Source organism: Bos taurus, chromosome 18, assembly GCF_002263795.3.
Source record: "Bos taurus isolate L1 Dominette 01449 registration number 42190680 breed Hereford chromosome 18, ARS-UCD2.0, whole genome shotgun sequence".
Classification (NCBI taxonomy): Eukaryota; Metazoa; Chordata; class Mammalia; order Artiodactyla; family Bovidae; genus Bos; species Bos taurus.
This window is the reverse complement of record NC_037345.1, coordinates 22425327-22446579: the sequence shown is the minus strand read 5'-3', so window position 1 is coordinate 22446579 and position 21253 is coordinate 22425327. Positions and strand designations below refer to the sequence as shown.

At 44.3% G+C, this 21253-nt stretch overlaps 1 protein-coding gene across 5 annotated transcripts in view; it reads right to left on the bottom strand.

The window, feature by feature from the left end:
- FTO (FTO alpha-ketoglutarate dependent dioxygenase) overlaps window positions 1-21253 on the bottom strand; it is a 423982-nt gene that overhangs the window by 17895 nt on the left and 384834 nt on the right. For 2 of the 5 annotated variants that reach the window (XM_059876984.1, XM_059876986.1), the window contains one exon: window positions 8044-8938. The exons of the other annotated variants lie outside the window; for them this stretch is intronic. In XM_059876984.1, coding sequence (XP_059732967.1) covers window positions 8875-8938 — 64 coding nt within the window. In that variant the 3' untranslated portion in view covers window positions 8044-8874. Of the gene's footprint in view, window positions 1-8043; window positions 8939-21253 lie in introns of those variants that run through there. 5 annotated transcript variants of the gene reach the window in all.

Below are 21253 nucleotides of genomic sequence, written 5' to 3'. Positions count from 1 at the left end.
TCCAGTCTCATCCTCTGCAGAAAACTTTCTTCTTTAGGAAGTGGGTGGTCATTTCATGAGAAGAAACTTCTACACTCAACCTACTCCCGGTGTTGAGTTGATGAAGTGAAGTATTCTCCTTAAATCGCTTTCCTGGCCTGAAGGGCCCTCCCCAGGCTGGCTGAGAGGGAGGGGCAGCACTGAACCTGACCACCCCCATCGCTTTGACGCTTTGTTCCCGTCTGCGCGCTGGAAGAGAAAAGGAGAGCCTCCCAGCATTCCAAAGTTCACTGGAAGTGTATCTTTCGAATGCAACTCACATCCAATTTTCGCTTTTCTTTTCCTTCCGGGGGGGGGGGGGGGGGGGGGTTGTGGATTCAGGCTGAGGAAGAAGTGTAATCTTAGATGCTGGGAGCCACAGAAGACTAAGATGGGCTCTGAGTTAGTGTGGGGGTTCCCTCTAAAATGACAGTTTGAAAGCAGTTGTTTTTTTTTTTTATAATTGCACTTCAGTAGAAAGCGGACCAAATTCTGAAACCGTCCAAGCCGAAGCTTCTGCTGGGCTGCCGGTGTTGCCACCCATGGACAAAAGCCCGTGGGCGCCTTGGCGAGGAAGGATGAGTCGCCCAGAGACTGCCTTAGGGGCTGCGCGTGGCCTCCAAACTGCAGGTTAACTGGGCGGGTTGATTCATTAATCATCACAGCCACCAGGTTCCCATCCGAACATCTCCAAGGAGCAAGCAGGCAGAGAGACCGGCCATTATCTATTTATTACTTACAGCCTTGTAGGGTCTCGCCTTCCGCAGGCTGGTGCAAAGCCTTCTACGCTGTGGCTTTGAAAGCTTGGGTCTGCAGTTCCCTTACTCTCTGGGGTGGTGGTGGGGGGCAATGTGTTCTCCCCACATGGGTGTTGGCTAGTGGGGTGACCTTGGCAAGGGCACGAAGACAGCATTTTCTCATCTGTCAAGGCGAGACAGCCACTGAGCCCCCGAGTTTCGCCTGGTAAATACTCACACATGGGCCAAATACCGGCCACCTCATCTCAGAGCCCCCTTGGCACCGGAAGAAGAAGGCTTTTTTCCACCAGGGAAAAATGAATGAGGCCGTGTCCTTGCCTGGTACAAGTGAGAGATGCGGGTGGAGGCGGGGGTGGAAGACCAGAGCATTTCTTTGCAGGAAAGACACCCTTGGGTCTTCGCCGTGCATCCCAGGCGCTTTCTCATTTGCCAAAATCCAGAAGGTCACAGGGAATCAAAGGACGACTCTGCTTGTGCAGAATGTCATTATAGAGGAGGCTGGGAACGAGAGGCCTGTTACAAGTCACCTCTCCAGCTCCCGCGAACAGGCCGATTAGTGGAGAGGTTCGGCTCCTGACTGAGCGCGACAGGAGCAGGGTCAGCGGGGAATGGGCCAGGGCGCAGCGGTGAGTCAGGCTGGCACAGCAAGGGCCTGATTAGCGGCTGTCACCTCCTGCCCCCGTGCCTGGCCTGCCAGCGAGCCAGGCTTCTCAGCCGACTGCTAAGTTAGAATTTCACACTTTTTGGAAGAATGGTTCTGCAGTTGAGACCACCTGGGAGTTGGCACAGACTAGCCGACTGAGGGGCCATTATGCTTTCTCCGCATCACCCCCCAGCTGCTAGGGGAGCTCGGTGAGATGGAAGGAGCTTGCTGTTCCTAATTTAAATTGCTCTTTCTAGCTGGAGACGGACTGGCCCAGGTCCTAGTGCCCATCAGCACCCACTAGTAAGTTACGAGGCTGGGGTCATCTGTGTAATTGCTATTGGCAGGTGGCCTGCCCACGTGGTACGGGAGCACAGGTTTTAGGACAGCCTCCTCACTGCACAACAGTTCTTGCTCTGGCCTCTAATCCAGACCAGAAAGTGTACCATTCATTCATTTTTTTCCCCCTAGTGTACAGAGAAAAAAAGGAAAGGCATTTAAAAACGCAACTGCTTCTAAGGATGAGATGATTTTAAGTCACCTCTTGGACGGATCACGTTGTTTCCTTGATGGAGCGGAGGGACATGTGAACTCCGCCTTCCCTGGGGTGCGAGGAAGGGGGATTCTCTGGAGCCCGATTTTACCTTCGTAACAGTTTCACCCAGGGCTGACCACATGAGCAGCCTTCTGGGAGAGATCCGTCCAGGAGGCCAGCAAATACAGACTAGCAGCAATTTAATTGGTTCCAAGTTAATGTCCTTTTCCACTTGGTCTCGTGTAAGCACCTGGGAGTTATGGCCACTAACTTAAAATGATTTATAAAGTTCTGTCCCAGGAGAAGGTCTCTGGACAGGCAGCCAGTGAGGCTCTGAATTATGCCTCCATAGTGGGTAGAGTATGAGGATAAAGGAACAGGCTCGGCTGTAAAGAATCTCTTGGAAGAGGGAGGGGAGTCTCATGTTTCAGCAGGGTAATTTTTGACAGTCGTGGCTCTTTTAGGTTTCAGATTTGACACAACCTCTATTCTTAGGAGCTCATCTTAGCTTATATCCTTCTCAGTTGGAAGCTGAGGTTAACAGACTTGCTCAGCTCATCTGTGGCAGAGTTGAGCTTCCCTGATGGCTCAGATGGTAAAGAATCTGCTTGCAATGCCAGAGAGCGGGTTCCATCCCTGGGTCAGGAAGATCTGGAGAAGGGAATGGCTACCCACTCCATCCACTCCAGTATTCTTGCTTGGAGAATCCCATGGACAGAGGAGCCTGGCAGGCTACATTCCGGGAGGTTGCAAAGAGTCAGACACAACTGAGTGACTAATACTTTTCACTTTAGGAGACTAAGGATCTGGTCTGAGGACCCCTAGTTCACTGTGGGTTTGCATGCTTCTTCTTTTTTAAAGTTATAGCTGTTAAGAGCTGACATTATTTGAGGGTCTACTTTGTGCCTCATCGGCATTCTAAGTGCTTTATTCATTTAATCCTAATCACCCTATGATGTTATGATTTTGTTTTAAAGTATTTACTTACTTATATATTTATTTATTTGTGTGCCAGGTCTTGGCTGCAGCACTCGGGATCTTCAGCTTTGGTTGCAGCATGTGGAATCCTTAGTTGTGGCACGTGAGATCTAGCTCCCTGATCAGGGATCGAACTTGGGCCCTCTGCACTGGGAACTTGGAGTCTTAGCCACTGGTGCTTAGCCACAGGACCAGGTTAGTCCTGAGGTTACGATTTTTATCCCCAGCTTACAGATGGGAACACTGAGGCACTGAGTGGTGACGTCATTTGCCCAAGGTCACAGAGATTATAACTGACGTGACCAAGATATGAGCCCAGGTGATCTGGCCCCACAGCCATACTCCAAACTACCCTATCATGTTATTGAAACAGTGCACAGCCACAGTTTTAAATCTAATGATATAGAAGAGTGTATACAATGAAAAAAGCAGGAGTTCCCCGCTCTAATCCATCTCAGCCCTGGATTTGTTTCCAACAGTGGTTACCTGGTGTATCTCTCACCAATATGTACCACACTCCTATTCCTTGATCCTTCAACTTCAGATATAATCCTTTGTCTTCCTGCAGTGTGACATTAAGGTTTGACTCTCCTTATCCTGTGCATGTGAGACTGGTGTTCCAGGATTTACCCATATTCCGAGGCTCAGTTGGCCCTCTCTGTCATCTGCTTTAAACAGTAGATTGCAGCATGGGTGACATGAGAACAATTCTTTTAAAAAGCCTGGAAGCTTCTGCTTTTGTGCACTTGGGTATCTTGAGCCTCACTGCAAGAAGTCTGGGTATCTGCAGGAGAGACCACACAGAAAGGCCACGTGGAAAGATGGAGGCTGAGTGATCCCAGAGTCCCCAGCTGAACTCAGACTTTCTGCTCCAGCTGCTGCCTGACTACAGTCCAGGTGAGAGACCCTCAGTGGGGCCAGTAGAAGAGCCTTCTATCCAGATGAGTCAACGCACAGAAGACCAGGGTCTTATATGAGAATTAGTAACTGTGATTGAGGGCTTCTCTGGTGGCTCAGACGGCAAAGAACCCGCCTGCCAGTGGAGACACGGTTTGAGCCCTGGGTCAGGAAGATTCCCTCTTGGAGAAGGAAATGGCAACCCACTTCAGTAGTCCTGCCTGGGAAATCCCATGGACAGAGGAGCTTGGTGGGCTACAGTCCATGGGGTCGAAAAAGAGTCGGATACAACTTAGCGACTAGACAACAGCAGCAACTGGGTTGTTGCAAGCTGCTACGTTTTAGAGTGATTCGCTGCGAAGCAAGCAACTGCAATAGAGTTTCTCTGTAGTTTTAGTTCCTCAATTGTATACCTTTGGAACTTTAGATGGTATGCTTAAGTTCTACATCTGGTTCCATTCACTTTTCTTACTGTGTTAAAAAATATATAATGTACAATTTGCCGTTTTACCTACTTTTAAGCATATAACTCAGTGGTATTCGTTGCATTCACAATGTTGTACAAGAATCACCAGTATCTGCTTCTAAAATTTTCTCACCAGCACCTCGAACAGAAATTCATCATGCAATTCCCCATTCCCTCTTGCTGCAGCACCGGTAACCTCTACTTGACTTTCTGTCTCTCTGAGTTTGTCTATTTTAGACAGTTCGTATAAGTGGAATCATGAATTTGTCCTTTTGTGTCTGGTTTATTTCAGTTGGCATGTGTTTTTGAGGTCTGTACAGGTTATAGCATGTGACAGAACTTTGTTCCCTTTTATGGCTGAATAGTATTCCATTCCATGTATATAACATGCATGGTTTACTCACTCATCTGCTCCTGGATGCTTGGATTGCTTCCACCTTTTAGCTATTGTGAAAAATGTTACGAAGTATCTGCTTGAATCCCTGTTTTCAATTCTGTTGAATTTATACCTAGGAATGGACTTGCTGGGTCACATAGATGCTAATTCATTTAACTTTTTCAGGAACCCCCAAATTATTTTCCAAAGGCATTGTGTGGTTTTACATTTCTACCAGCAATGTATGAGGGTTCTAATCTCTCCACATCCTTGCTAACACTTGCTATTTTCTTATTTTTAAAAAATTATTATAGCTCTCTTAGTAGGTGTGAAGTAGTCTCACACTGTGGTTTTAATTTACATTTCCCTAATGATTAATAGTCATAAGCATCTCTTCATGGACTTACTAGATATTTGTATATCTTCTTTGGAAAAATATCTTATCAATTCCTTTGCCCGTTTTTTAATTGGGTTGTTTGTCTCTTAGTTCTTGAATTTTAGGAGTTTTTTATAGTCTGGATAGTAAACTTCTATCAGATACATGATTTGCAAGATTTTTTCCTCTATTTTGTAGGTTATCTTTTCACTTTCTTGATAGTGTTCTTTGACACACACAAGTTTTTCATTTTTGATGAATTTATCTATTTTTTCTTAGGTTCCACTAACTTTTGGCAGAATCTCTCAACTTCCCCTTTTATAAGATAAGGATAAGAGTGCCCAGTATGGAATGAGAGACGGGGCCAGTTAACAGCCTAAACAGAGTTGCAGGAATAAGACATACCTAATGTTTCATGAGAAGGCAATGGCACCCCACTCCAGTACTCTTGCCTGGAAAATCCATGGATGGAGGAGCCTGGTAGGCTGCAGTCCACGGGATCGCTAAGAGTCAGACACGACTGAGCGACTTCACTTTCACTTTTCACTTTCATGCATTGGAGAAGGAAACGGCAACCCACTTTAGTGTTCTTGCCTGGAGAATCCCAGGGACGGGGGAGCCTGATGGGCTGCTATCTATGGGGTCGCACAGAGTCGGACACGACTGAAGCGATTTAGCAGCAGCAGCAATGTTTCATGAACTCTGGTGGAAGGATCTTTTCCATCTGTGTGTCATTCTTAAGTCAGTTGTTGGTTTTCAGCAAAGCTAAACAGTACCTGACAAGATTGTTAACCCTAAACCTAACAGTAGTTAATGTGAATTATTTAAGAAATAACTTAGAATCTTTACACCCACTCAGATTGGAAGTTTTCAATCTGCACTTCCACAAATGTATAGAATCTGACTGTGTACCTGCCTTATTTCTTCCATTAACCCAGAGGGAGCTGATGAGCATCTCTGCACCTATCCGATTCTAGCTAGCCCAGAAGAATGACAGTATCTGATATCCCTAGTAAACATTTTCAAGGAACTTACCCCTCAAACCTTCCGGCCAAAGATTTTAGTCCTTTAAAAGAATTTCCTGCCATCTTCCATTAGATTTATAAGAGACTGAGGTATGGTTATTAACACCATACACGTACGTGTATCCTAATTGGCAAGTCATCCTTTACATAATCATAGACACCTCTTTATAGCATGAGTGTTGGTGAACAAGGCAAATAGAGAACCCAGTACCATGGAGGAGAATTTCCCAGGATGCAACTGCAGCTCAGGGCGCACAGTCTGACCTTCAGTATAACTCAATCTGCATAACAGCAAACTCACCACAATGATAGTCTCCTTGAATAATAGCTCTACTTGGGCATTTCTTACAGCTGATTATCATTTTCCCCCTATTGAAAACATTTAATTCACTGCCATCTGGAATGTCTATTTATGTGTGGGGCGCGTATGATACCAAATGTCTCATAATTGTTTTGGTCCTTCCCATCAGAAAGGAGACTTAGATTGGTAGAAGACATTAAAAAAGTATGGGGTCAGGTCAGTATAAACATTCTCAAAACTGTATTTGCAAAAGCCAGGTTTGCTGTTAAGACAATTACATGTGCTCTATCTTGGTCCTAAACATTTAATGGTGTTTTGCAGAACTGCTTATAATTTGAAAAACTGGAAACAGCCTAAATGTCCATTATCATGGGACTAATACTGAACGATGGTATATACAACCTATGGACATCTCTGCAACAATTAAATAGATTTATATCGTATGTTCTAACATAGGGAGATTCCTAAATCTAGGTATGTTTGTTATTGAGTAACAAAAGCAAGCTGGGTATTGACTGGCAGAACCAATGGTGGTTTGTCATGACCATTTAGGTAAAACAAAGAAAACATATTTGTCTGAAGTACATCTACAGGTCTATAAATGCACAGAAAAATATTTGGAAGGGTGAGAAGGTCTGAGATTTAGGGGTAGTGCTCAAAGAGTACTTGATGAAGTTTTAATGGTGAAAAAACCAAAATACCTTAGAGTTAGGGATGCGAATCAGCTATTAAAGAATATAAGCAGCTTCAGTTCTCACTTCTGTTCTATCAGCCAGAATTCTGGAAACTCAGCAAGAAGTAAATTCTTGGTTTAGTCAATATAGGAATTTGAAGTCAACCAGGTAAAACAACTCCTTTGCATCTTAAAGGAGAATTTACCTACAACATCCTGGTGGTTTCAGTAAAGGTAGGATCCTCTGAGGACTGGAGTAGAAAAGGGATTTCTCCAGACTATTTCATCTTTCCCAAACTCCTGCCATTCCACTGAAACTGAAGCCTTGCAAGCGGGGAGAGGAAAAAAAATACAGGACCAGTGGCTATACTTATTTTAAACACCTAAGCTTTATAAAACTTCTTTCATCTACATGTCTCTTAAGAAAACTGTCAAAGCAACAAAGAAGCAAAGTGGAAACAGATGTTTTTCTACCAAAAATGCTCTCAGGAATGGTTTCAGATATTCACGTTCATTTTCTAAGTAACGGTACCAACCAGCTCTTCTTGTCCACCATTATAGCTCCCGGCATGTTTCTCGGGGCCCCTCTGATGCATGCTTAGACAGGACCTGGCCCCAGAAGCCTAGGTTCCCAGCAAGCCCTGTGGTCAGAGGAAGGCATGGCACTCCCGATCAGCTCAGCCTCTGGGCATCTCGATCCACAGGCCTAAGAGTGCATGCTCTGCAGGCCAAGTCAGGGCAATGGCATTTTATTCTCCAACTGATTTTGTTTTTCCCTTTGCGGGCAGGGCAGCCCACTGGAACTCCTCTGGGATGTGAACGGTCCTGGGAACACAGGCTCTTCCCCTCCAGTTCACGACCCCTCCCCCAAGTCTCTGCTTTTAGGCACCTCAGTTGCTAAAGGCATTTAACTTTAATTCCATTTGACTTCAATTGTGTCCAAATTACTGTAAAAAGGAAGAAGACAACAAGCTGTAAATATGAAGAGAGACAGAAAATCATTGAGAATCCTGCCTTTATGAATATTTGATGAAGAAAGGTTAGATCCATAGCTGGTAAATTATAAGAAATTATGTCCATCATGTGACTCTGTCAGCAAAGGTTAATACAAATGGGTTGGGACTTAGTTGGGATGACAACGCAGATTAAAAAAGATTTGTCCTGTCCTCTCTGCAATTAGTTTTTCTCCTATTATTAGTGTAATAGACTTGATCATTAGGATTATGGCAACAGAACAACTGCTCGGCGAAATCATTTTGTTTTGCAGACCCAGCGTTGCATTTTCACAATAAATTTTTCATCTCTGCTAATCTTGCCCTTAATTGTGTGGTTGCTGTGGGCAGGATCCAATGATTAACTCTTTTGATCCTACAATGCCCTTGCCATCAAGTACGCTGATTACATGCAGACTGAACGTGCGAGCCTACATTTTTCTGTAGCTGGATACGTGGCTCTCGTGGTTCATTTAGCGCAAGCAGAAAAATGGTTATTTTTGCTCAAATAACAGCTCCAGTCAAGTGTGAAATTGTATATAATTGTGTTATAGGATTTTGCCCAGGTTAAAGGGCTTCTTGGGGTTTGCATTATGAACCTCATTTCTCAGGTATTTATGATTCGTTTTCCACTTTTAAAAAATCTGAATTAGGCTTAACCTTCTCTGCTCAGAGGCCTTATTGTCGTTGTTGTTGTTATGATTATTTTGCAAAGGGGATTAAAGTACTCATCTTGCATTCTTTGAACCAAGGCAGAGAATGTAATTGATGTCAAGCACAGTGAGCTGGGAGGTAGAACAAATAGCACGATGGACCCCAACAGCTGAAGGCGTAATTTATCCAAGTGGTGGCTTGGATTTCCAGTGGTACCTTGATGCCCTTTCCACAAGGTTGAAGACCCTGGAGATGGAAGCCAAAGAGAGGGTGGAGTGAATGAATAACAAGTTAAAGAAAGACAAATCAGAGGGTTCTGAGGTTTCTAGCTATTCCAGACCAGACTCTAAACAAGCAACTGATAAACCAAGTGCAGTGAATGACACGCTGCTAGCTTATTTATCACCACTCTGTGCTCTTTCTGGATAACTCTATTGCCCTTACCAAAGACCAGTCTTTCTTTTGATACCTTCCCACCATGCATCACATACCACTGAGTTGCTACATAGTTTTTAAAGGAGGGATGTGGCTGATGGAATACTTAAAGATCACTACCAGATGAGGAGAAAGGCAAATATGATTTCTGCCATGGCGGGGGATGGGGGTGGGGGTTGTCCAGGAGGGGAAGTTGAAGAGAATGGAGTGCACTCACAGCAGAAAAGGAAAATAAAAAATAAAAACCTAAACACATAAATGTCATAAATGCTAAGAAATCAAGAGACCCTAGAGGCCCAATGCAGAAGACAAAGTGTTTTCCCAAATCTAACATAAGGCTACAAATAAACTTATTTACAAAACAGAAAGAGACTCACAGACCTAGAGAACGAACTTATGGTTGCCAGGGGGGATGGAAGGTGGGGAAGGGACAGTTAGGGAGTTTGGGATCAACATGTACACACTGCTATATTTAAAATGGTTAACCAACAAGGTCCTACCTTATAGCACAGGGAACTCTGCTCAATGTCATGTGGCAGCCTGGATGGGAGGGAAGTTTGGGGGGAGAATGGATACGTGTATATGTATGGCTGAGTCCCTTTGCTGTCCACCTGAAAACATCACAGCTTTGTTAATCAGCTACACTCCAATATAAAATAAAAAGTTAAAAAAAAATAAAGTAAGGCTAGAAAATGTAGATAACTAGGGTAAAAGTCTCAGGAAGGGTTAAGTGTGACAGCCAAAAGAATAATGGGAACTGTCATGCCTGTAGCAATCTCACTGTAGAAGTGGTGTCTAAGCAAGGTCCGCCGAGAGACAGCCCCCAACTGAAGCATACATTCTGCCCTCACTTGCAGTCAGCCCAAAGGAGGAGACTTAACACATCAGGGAGCTTGCCGGATTATCAGATCAACTAATCAATAGCATTGACAATATTCCTGCCTAAAAGCATAGGTGGGGGGAGCAGTAAGTGAGGCACCAAAGCAGACAGAATCTTTGCCAATACATTACCTTGGACCTTTGACTTCTGCCAAGGGCCCTAGAGGCATGGGACTTTTCTTCCCAAGACCTGGGATTTTCTGCCTAAGTGACTTTGACCTGCTTGAGCTGAGTCAATTGCATCCTTCACCAGCGATGGGTACCGGGGACGTTCGCAAATGGCGCAGACCCAGTCTCCCAGGCATCGGAAGCACCGTGTCGGGTCATGCCACTACCGGCTCCCGGCAGCCCTCCCTCCCGGCCTCTGTAAATCTCAGCTGTGTGTGTGCAACATCGCTGGGCTCAGTGGAATACAAATGGCTTCTCCATGTACCTGGATGGCTCCTGAGACTTGAGCCACCTGAAGAGTTCTCTTCCCTCCGTGTGACCTACACCTGGAGGCTCTGAAAAGACATTCTGGCCCCTCTCAGCTCACTGAATTTAATGCTCCAGAAAGTAACCAGATTTCATCACTGAGAATGAAGCTAACTCAGAGAGACAAAGGAAATACACTCTTCATGTTCCCACATCTATAAAAGAGCATTCGGGGCTATTCAAAACCCAACTCATTAAATCCACGCCAAAAATGCTCTGTGGAGTTTGAGCATCTCCCCCAAACTGCTGCTTCTGTTATAGCATTGTAGATCCTAGCCCTTAAATATCAAGCTGAACCCTAAACTGAGAAACACAGTTGTAGCTGGTAAAGCCTAAAGCAGGACCATCAAGAGAAGAGGACTTAACAAATAAGTATCTGCTATGGATTAGTTGGCTTCCCTGGTGGCTTAGATGGGAAAGAATCTGCCTGCAGTGCAGGAGACCCCGGTTCAATCCCTGGGTAGGGAAGAGTCCCTGGAAAAGGAAAGGGCAACCTGCTCCAGTATTCTTGCCTGGGGAATCCCATGGACAGAGTAGCCTGCCAGGCTATAATTCATGGGGTTGTAAAGAGTTGGGCACATCTGAGCGACTAACACTACTACTATGGATTAGTTACTTGATTTAACTTAAATTTTTTTTTATTGAGTCATAATTTATATACCATACAATTCACTTGCTTTACTTGCAGAATTCAATGATAGTTCCCCGACCAGGGATGGAACCCAAGCCCTCAAGATTTTAAATGCAAGTCTTAACTGATGAACTGCCAGGGCAAGTTCTGGGTTTAATTTTCTTAACTCTGCATAATCATTTAAAGTTTACTGATGAAGAAACTGAGACTTAAGACAAAGCGATTACGTAACTTGTCCAAAGACACGGAGCTTCTCCAAGGAAAGACTGGGATTCAAACTCAGGTTTGGCAGGCTCCAAACCACTACCCCAAACTCTGAGTACCATCGAATGTTGCTTCATTTCTACCAGAGGGACAAAAGACAGCGTAGCAGACACAGTAAAGGCTAAGAGAGGAAATGTCACTCCTTCAAACTTCCAGACTCCCAGGGAATGAGAGGCACGCCTTGGAAGGGATACTGCTTTTGGCATTTGTTCTGATCTCCACCAGGACACAGAATGGGGGTGTAAACATGGGACCCCAAGAGGTAAAATGCAGGATTTCTGTGAACACAGGGTCCGCATGGTCCACATCCGTACCAGGCACTGGGCTCTCTTACCCATGACAAAGCCAAGGTTTTCTAAAATGGGCAGATTATTGTAGTCTGCCTGGCTGTGCTGTAACTATTTCAAGGACTATTAAATTAAACCCTGGAGACAGTTTCCCTTAAGATAAAGAGCATGCTTTTTATTGTGCCATCAAAGGAGACCAGAAAACCTGAAGCTTTCAGCTTTAAAGACAACATAATGAGATCAGAGATTTTGCTTGCAAAGAAATTAACTTTCGGTTAATTAATGAAAGTAACCTTAAACAGCGGGCGTGTTGCCAACAACCAGGACACTATAATAAAAAGGAGGCGGGGAGATAATGGGCTGCTTTCAAGGGGCCAGGGCTCAGCAGCCCAGAAAAGAAATTTGATGAGGATGCTGCTTGTAAATTTGATCTCAAATTCTTAAGATGAACAAATAATAGTCTTATCTGTAATAAAGTCAGCTACAAATGCTTTCTTTTCACCCATAATTTTCTGTTCAATTTAGATAGAAGATTTAATTAGATGCTGGTGAAACACTAGTTATTTAATAAAACTCTTAATCAAAATCTAATCGATGGTACATAGAAACCACTGTAACATAATCACAATTTTAAAAAAATACATTTTAGAGTATTCACTTTTTACAATTAAGAAAATCTGTGGATGCAATATATTCTGTTTCCTGCTCAAGGCAGGAGCTAAGAAGACAAACCCAATTTAAAAAGAGCCCCCAAACTGCAACCCTTTCTCCCTTCTCATAAAGTTTGCTTTTAAAGATTTTCTTTTGTCCGTTGCAACCAAAAGAGGCCCTTGAGCCAAAATGAAGAATGATCCCTCCCACCTCATAAAGTTTTCAAACTAAAATTTGCTTATCATGAGAAACTGACTTTTAAGAATTTCTAAAATTGGCTGAGAAACAACATGGGCCCCTCAATCTGTTAAATTCAATTGTAGTTTTGCCATTATAGACTATGGGAATCCTGAAATTCCCCAAGAGTATGATAATGGATCAAGAGTGACATAGCATACATGAAGGTGATGCTAAAGATACTGAGAGTATATGACTAAGCTTCTAAGTACTTTAACCAGATGCAGAATTGCGAACTAAACATCCTGGGCACCTCCCAGATTTCACTCAATATGGTGATTTTTCGAGGTCACATTTCCTACATAAACTTTAAAACAATTGATTTATTTATCTCTGGCTGCACTGGGTCTTTGTTGTTGCAAGTGGGCTTTTTCTTATCGCGGTGAGTAGAGGCTACTCTCTAACTGCTACGATGTACGGGGCTTCTCATGCAGTGCCTTCTCTTGGTGCAGGGCGCAGTCTTCAGGCACAGGAGTTCAGCAGTCGTGGCGCATGTTCTTAGTTGCCCTGGGGCATGTGGGATCTTACTGGACCAGGGGCTGAACTTGTGCCCCTTGCATTGGCAGGATTCTCAACCAATGGACCAGTGAAGTCTCCTACATATAACTTTTATATTTGTGGGAATGTCGGTTTCCATGTGAAGTTGCTCTGCTCTCAGCCTCTGAAGCAAGAATGGCAAAATTTTTGTAACGTTGGTCATCTGCGTTCTACAGATCAGTGAAAGGAGCTGGAGAGCTTGGAGGCAGAGACACTGCCCTTGACTCAACAGTTCAAATTCTATTTCCTATATGCCGTGTCTCTTTCCTTGACATTGCATAACTCTGACTGAAATAATTTCCTAGACTCACGGACTGGGGGTGGAATTTAACTTAGTAGAAGCGATAACTCCCCTGGCCCAAGATGCTAGTGGAAATCAGTCTGCTTTCTGCTAATGTCTTTAACTGACCCAGCACTGAAACTCACAAGCCTGTGAAGTGAACTCTCTGTGTCCTTGGCTGTGGCCATGTGGTGTCTCTGCTCGTGTCTGATTTGAGAAGGTCGCTGTTTAATGCATCTGGATGTTGCGATCATCCAGATTTAATCATCAGGATGGGGGTTCCAGTGGCTTCCGCTATATATAAATTTAAATAATGGCCCCTCCCCTTTTGAAGGAAGGAAAGTCCATAGAATTCGCCCATCTGTTCCATGGGGCTGTTCATTCTGACTTTCTGATTAGATATCTCCTACTATCCAGGGCACGCTGTAATCTCCGAACAATGCTGCAGTGTTTGGGGGCATCTGATGATTTATAGCGCTCGTTATTTTTGGTTCAAATCTGCTGCCTCTTTGGCTACTGACCCGAGGGCAGGGCATGGCATGGACTGAACATGGTCAGAGCTTATTTCAATCCACTGTGCACAAGAGGCGGCCAGTGTGTGTGGTGGTGGGGTGACTATTGGGCACTCTGGGGCCACGCAGTCTCTCAAGAATGTGTCCTGAGTGGGTGTCAGGCTGGATCTCATTTCTGTGTCTGCCATGCCGATACCTGCATGGCTGGCTCAGCCACTAGTGCGAGCCCAGTCCCAGACTGGGCTGGAGGACAATAGAAATTGGGGACCTGCCACAAGGTTCCTGGAAAATGGAATGCGGACACGATCTGAAATAAGATCTCATTGCCTCCTTTGGGAAGGCGGGGCTTAAGACAGCCCCGGGAGCCCCTCTGCCTGTATCTCTTTCCAGTGGGAGCTATGTTCCATCAGTCACCTCCCCTCCCTCCCCTCTACACACTGACTTCTTCTCTGTCTCATTGCCATACCCAGGGACAAGAGACACATTCTTTTGTTGAAAAAAAAAAAAAAAAAGAAGTGTTGATGTGCTTCCAGGTCTGAAAAGCAAAATAGGAGAAAGAAAAATCCCAACCCCCTTTTTTGGGAGAAAGCACAGAGGCCGTCTCTGAAGCTTTCTTAAATATTAACATTATAATGAGAAGACATGGGGTTTAGCTCCACTTGTGGGTTTTACACAACATCCTGCCCCAACAGGATCTTTTGAGGCCCCGTGATGCCTCCGAGCACGAGCTGTTCTTCCAGAGGGATGTTGACTTTTGTGGTCTATTAAGCAAGCAATGCATAAGTCAAAGTATATTCTTGCAGGAGAACGCTGACGCAAGCGCTCCAGGGCCAAACTGTCTGAGTTGGTCCCTTCTCTCCTGGGCTTTGCTAAAGAGAAGTTTCCATAATGGGACAAGGGCGGTGGCCAGCTTTGGTGTTCAAACAATTATTGACCAGGTGACAAAAACCATGGAAGGAGACTGTTATCTCTGTGTTCCTGGGGAAGCCACCGAAGCTCCTGGGTGGTGCGTGGCATTCAAGGCAACCTGGCTCTGGTGTCCTAGCATAGTGAACAGAGGCCCCACACCACTGGGCAGCTGAGGCTCACTGGTTGAGACCCTGAGCTCTGAAGTCCAAGAGAGGCATGGGGTGGAGCCCTGACTGTATGACTGAACTTGGGAAAATGACAAAATCTTGCTGCGCATCCTTATCCATAAATGGGGAAGTAAAAATCCATTTCATGGCACTGCTGGGAAGACTGCCCAAGGTCACAGCTGTGAAGGGTAGGGTAGCCCAAGGCCTGGCACAGAGTCATGAGCTCAACAGATGACAGCTACTGTTCTTAGTGTAATGTCTTCCCTGGTGCTTGGTGACTGCAAGTGTTAGTGGAAGTGTTACCGTTCAGTTGTGTCTGACTCTTTGTGACCCCATAGACTGTAGGTAGCCCACCAGGCTCCTCTGTCCATGGGATTCTCCAGGCAAGAATACTGGAGTGGGTTGCCATGCCCTTCTCCAGGGGATCTTCCCAACCCAGGGATCGAACCCACGTCTCCTGCATTACAGGCAGATCCTTTACTGTTTGAGCCACCTGGGAAGCCCTGGTGACTGCAGACTGTGACAGTTTCTGTGACAGTTATTCCATCATGGTCTTTTTTTAAATTATTTTATTTGTATGTATTTGGCTGTGTTGGCCTTGGCTGCAGCACTCGGGATCCTTCGCTGAGGTACACAGCCCTCTAGTTGTGGCGCATGCACTCCCTGGCTGCATGCAACCAGCTGGACTTAGTTGCTCCGTGGCATGTGGGAACTTAGTTCCTCAGCCAGGGATTGAACCCACATCCCCTGCATCGCAAGGAGGATTCTTAACCACTGGACCACCGGAGAAGTCCCCATCACTGTCTTTAAGTCAAGAGATGCCTCTCCTTTCGTCCTGAATGTGATGCTTAGCCCTCTCTAGTATTCCAAGGCATGACCTCACTATGGTTGGCGTCGCGTGAGGACGGCAGCAACGGCATAAGGCTCTGGTGCAGAGCTGACAAAATGGTGGCTCAAGGGTGACATTTTGCTCCCAAATATTTATTGTGGCCCCAATAGTTTTGGCTTTAATACTTTTTTTTTTTTTAAGAAGTGAATCAGTTATTTTTTGAAAAAGAAAAAGAAATCTAGAGATTTTGCTCAAACAGTCAGATGTTTGGCTTTGCTTGAAAAACTGAAAGACGTGCTTATCTGGGTCAATATCCTCCCAGGATGATAACTAGGGGGAGCTGAGTACTGGCTGTCCCCTTTAGACAGGACACACGTGCTCCAGTGTGAATCAAATCCCACCTCTCCACGCTCGGCCTGCTTCATTCATCTCTGTTATGTTCTGCTCCAGCTCACTGGGCTGTAAAAGGGCCAACCCCTGTCTGTGGCCATGCACCATCCGCTGGTTGTCTCGTGTCTGCTAGGATGCTGCCATTTTGCTTTCTGAACTCTCAGTTCAGAAGGGCCTTGGCTGAGGAGGGCTTCCTTGTTGTCTCCTGAGTTGCCTCACTCCACAGGAGTTCCTTGGTGGGCTCTGCATGTTTTGCCCAGGGTGACCATCAACAAACAGCCTGTCCCTCACTTATTTTCATTCCCTAACTCTAGGTAACAGGCAAATTTGGCCCTGGAGTACAGAATGAAGCAGGGCAAAGGCTAATAGAGTTTTGCCAAGAGAACGTACCGGTCATAGCAAATACCCTCTTCCAACAACACAAGAGAAGACTCTACACGTGGACTCACCAGATGGTCAATATCAAAATCAGATTGATTACATTCTTTGCAGCCAAAGATGGAGAAGCTCTATACAGTCAGCAAAAGCAAGACCAGGAGCTGACTGTGGCTCAGATCATGAACTCCTTATTGCCAAATTCAGACTTAAATTGAAGAAAGTAGAGAAAACCATTAGACCATCCAGGTATGACCTAAATTAAATCCCTAATTATACAGTGGAAGTGAGAAATAGATTTAAGGGACTAGATCTGATAGACAGAGTGCCTGAAGAACTATGGACGGAGGTTTGTGACATTGTATAGGAGACAGGGATCAAGACCACCACCAAGAAAAAGAAATGCAAAAAAGCAAAATGGCTGTCTGAGGAGGCCTTACAAATAGCTGTGAAAGAAAGGAAGCAAAAAGCAAAGGAGAAAAGGAAAGATATACCCATTTAAATGCAGAGTTCCAAAGAATAGCAAGGAGAGATAAGAAAGCCTTCCTCAGCGATCAATGCAAAGAAATAGAGGAAAACAATAGAATGGGAAATACTAGAGATCTCTTCAAGAAAATTAGAGATATCAAGGGAGCATTCCATGCAAAGATGGGCACAATAAAGAACAGAAACGGTATGGACCTAACCGAAGCAGAAGATATTAAGAAGAGGTGGCAAGAATACACAGAACTGTACAAAAAAGATCTTCACGACCCAGATAATCATGATGGTGTGATCACTCACCTAGAGCCAGACATCCTGGAATGTGAAGTCAAGTGGGCCTTAGAAAGTATCACTATGAACAAAGCTAGTGGAGGTGATGGAATTCCAGTTGAGCTATTTCAAATCCTGGAAGATGATGCTGTGAAAGTGCTGCACTCAATATGCCAGCAAATTTGGAAAACTCAGCAGTGGCCACAGGCCTGGAAAAGGTCAGTTTTCATTCCAATCCCAAAGAAGGGCAATGCCAAAGAATGCTCAAACTACCACACAATTGCATGTATCTCACATGCTAGTAAAGTAATGCTCAAAATTCTCCAAGCCAGGCTTCAGCAATACGTGAACCATGAACTTCCAGATGTTCAAGCTGGTTTTAGAAAAGGCAGAGGAAACAGAGATCAAATTGCCAACATCTGGTGGATCATCGAAAAAGCAAGAGAGTTCTAGAAAAATATCTATTTCTGCTTTACAGACTATGCCAAAGCCTTTGACTGTGTGGATGACAATAAACTGTGGAAAATTCTGAAAGAGATGGGAATACCAGACCACCTGACCTGCCTCTTGAGAAATCTGTATGTAGGTCAGGAAGCAACAGTTAGAACTGGACATGGAACAATAGACTGGTTCCAAATCGGGAAAGGAGTATATCAAGGCTGTATATTGTCACTCTGCTTATTTAACTTATATGCAGAGTACATCATGAGAAATGCTGGGCTGGATGAAGCACAAGCTGGAATCAAGATTGATGGGAGAAATATCAATAACCTCAGATATGCAGATAACATCACCCTTATGGCAGAAAGTGAAGAAGAACTTAAGAGCCTCTTGATGAAAGTGAAAGAGGAGAGTGAAAAAGTTGAGCTTAAAGCTCAACATTCAGAAAAATAAGATCATGGCATCTGCTCCCATCACATCATGGCAAATCAATGGGGAAACAGTGGAAACAGTGGCAGATTTTATTTTGGGGGGCTCCAAAATCACTGCAGATGGTGATTGCAGCCATGAAATTAAAAGACATGTACTCTTTGGAAGGAAAGTTATGTCCAACCTAGACAGCATATTAAAAAGCAAAGACATCACTTTACCAACAAAGGTCCATCTAGTCAGAGCTATGGTTTTTTCGGTAGTCATGTATGGATGTGAGAGTTGGGACTATAAAGAAAGCTGAGCGCTGAAGAATTGATGCTTTTGAACTGTGGTGCTGGAGAAGACTCTTGAAGAGTCCCTTGGACTGCAAGGAGATCCAACCAGTCTATCCTAAAAGAAATCAGTCCTGAATGTTCATTGGAAGGACTGATATTGAAGCTGAAACTCCAATACTTTGGCCAGCTGATGTGAAGAACTGATTCATTTGAAAAGTCCCTGATGCTCGGAAAGACTGAAGGCAGGAGGAGAAGGGGACGACAGAGGATGAGATGGTTGGATGGCATCACTGACTCAATGGACATGAGTTTGAGTAAACTCCAAGAGTTGATGGATGGGGAGGGCTGGCATGCTGCAGTCCATGGGGTTGCAAAGAGTCAGACACAACTAAGCAAACTGAACTGAACTGAACTGAACTGAACTCTAGGTAAACTGATGGACATGTCTCCTTCTGTGATAGCATTCCTGGCTTCACTTGGGGGCCAGTTTAGATGCAAAGAATATCAGGCGATATCAGATCACAAAGTCCAGAATCAAGTTCTTTTTGGGTCTGGTCATCCTGTGCCTATGTTTCCTTATCATTATTGATTATGTCAACAGGCACTGAATTCACTGTAGTAGCGTCAGTCACTCAGCGTGTCCAACCCTTAGCCACCCCATGGACTATAGCCTGCTAGGCTTCTCTGTCCATGGAATTCTCCAGGCAAGAATACTGGAGTGGGTAGCCATCCCCTTCTCCAGGGACTGAATTCACTCGGTACTCATAAACACTACCCCATCTCCAGGGACGTGCTTAGCATATGTGACAGCTGCAGCAAATCATTTTTCATACCCCTTGCCTCTATATCATAACATTTTCTCAATAATTAGCATATTATAATCAGTAATAATATTTTCCTTGATTTAGTCTTCAATTTCAAATAATCAATGAACAATTAAAGAATTTATTTAACTTCAAATTATGATTCAAATTCAATAAAATATTTTACATAGGGAAGTAAAAGTTTCATTTACCAAATAACAACTGTTACAGAGAGATTTGTCAACTGTTTCACAGCTTTAAATTTTAAACAAAAAACAAAAGCTTCAAGTGGTCACATGGTATGGAAGAGTTGAAGCACCCCAATTGTTTTTTGGTCTTGCTGATCACTGTTTATTTCCCATTTACTGTTCAGATGCAGGAATATGGCAAGCATGGTGGCTGGAGATATACACCACACTCGAAGCACGGTTCAATCATTTCCAAATGGTGATGAACTTACTCTTGAGATGAATGGGTACAGTTGAGTATGTATGTGTCAGTTGCTGACTGCACAAATTCTCTCGAGTGGATGTCTATGCCAAATACAATGTTTCTTAAACGATGCCTTACTAAAAAGTGCTAATCTGAAGCTTGAACACACATAAGTAAACTTCACGAGTAATTCAGAAATTGGATGGATGTTAGACCAACACAAGATTTCTTTAGAGAGGAATGCGTATTCCATCATGGCTGTTGTTTAGAACTGACAGAGAATGGTGATAACGAAAGGCACATAGACTCTTGTCTCTTTTGTTACAACCTTCTATAAACAATGCAGCCCTTTCCTGCCAGCATAGAAGGAAGGGTTCTGAGAGGGAGAGATGGGGTGGACTCTTCCCACTGCCCCACCCTTGCTATGTCACTGCCCAGCTTTTACGTTGATTTCAGCTTTTCATGGTTAAGACATTCTGGTCCAGTTTCCAAGCACCTTTTGGCCTAGAACTTCAGTCGGAGCCTTTCCACTCAATCTGGATCCTTGATGCAACTGCCTGCCATTCTGGCCTCCGGACCTTGCTGGCCTCTTCCTTCGGACTCAGCTCCCCACACCCAACCCCTTATCTACCTCTATCCTGCTGTCTGCTTTTTTTCAGCTTACCATGCTTTGGCCCTTTCATGATTTCTCGAAAAATGAGCACTTGCCTGACCAAGGAGCCTTAATAAGTTTTCTGCCTTGTTTAGCTGAACTCTTGGAACAAATTCTGCTGTTGTTGCCTAAATCTCCATGTGACAACCATAGGATAAGCATCATTTTGATAGGAGTAGCCGTGGGGTGGGGTGCAGAGGGGGCTGCTAGGGATGCACACTTGGCCTTGAGTATGACTCACTGGTGGTGCTAACGACAACCTGCTCAAGGGCATGGATGTGTTACGAATGGCAGCCAAGCTTACCAATAACCAGGCTGAAAGAGGTGACAAGGCTGCAGATGCTGGGCTGGGTCTGGGATTTAATGCTTTATCTGACTCCATGCTATGTCTGCTGGGCTCCCAGAGGCAGCTTTGGCATCCGTGATGTCTATTTCTTAGGACAGTATGTTGCCTGATAGCAGAATTTATGGTCTTTAGTTCCAAGATGTCAATAAAATCACCTAGCCACGTGAGGGTTTTCTCCAGGACAGTCTAATATAGAATGCTTATCTTATTCAGGCACAACATCAGCTTTTAATATCCCACTAAATCTGCAAATCAATCCATGATTTTTAAGATTTCTTTGAGAGGAGGCTTAGGCAGCCTGCAGGTCCTTTATATATGCCGAAGATGACGATCAGTAACTTTATCAGAGAATCGCACATGTTAGTAACCACACAGGCCAGTTACTGGGAATTGTTTTTCTTTGCTTTTGCTTAAAATTCTGACCTATTACTATCAGAAACAAGAGCTTTCAAAAAGAGTAGTGGTTGTGTCTCATCTTTCTGAAAAACCAAGACAGAGTCTCAATACTTCATTCTAAATTCTTGGCATCCATTATTAACATATGTGTCTTTACTCATTTGCGCCAAGGAC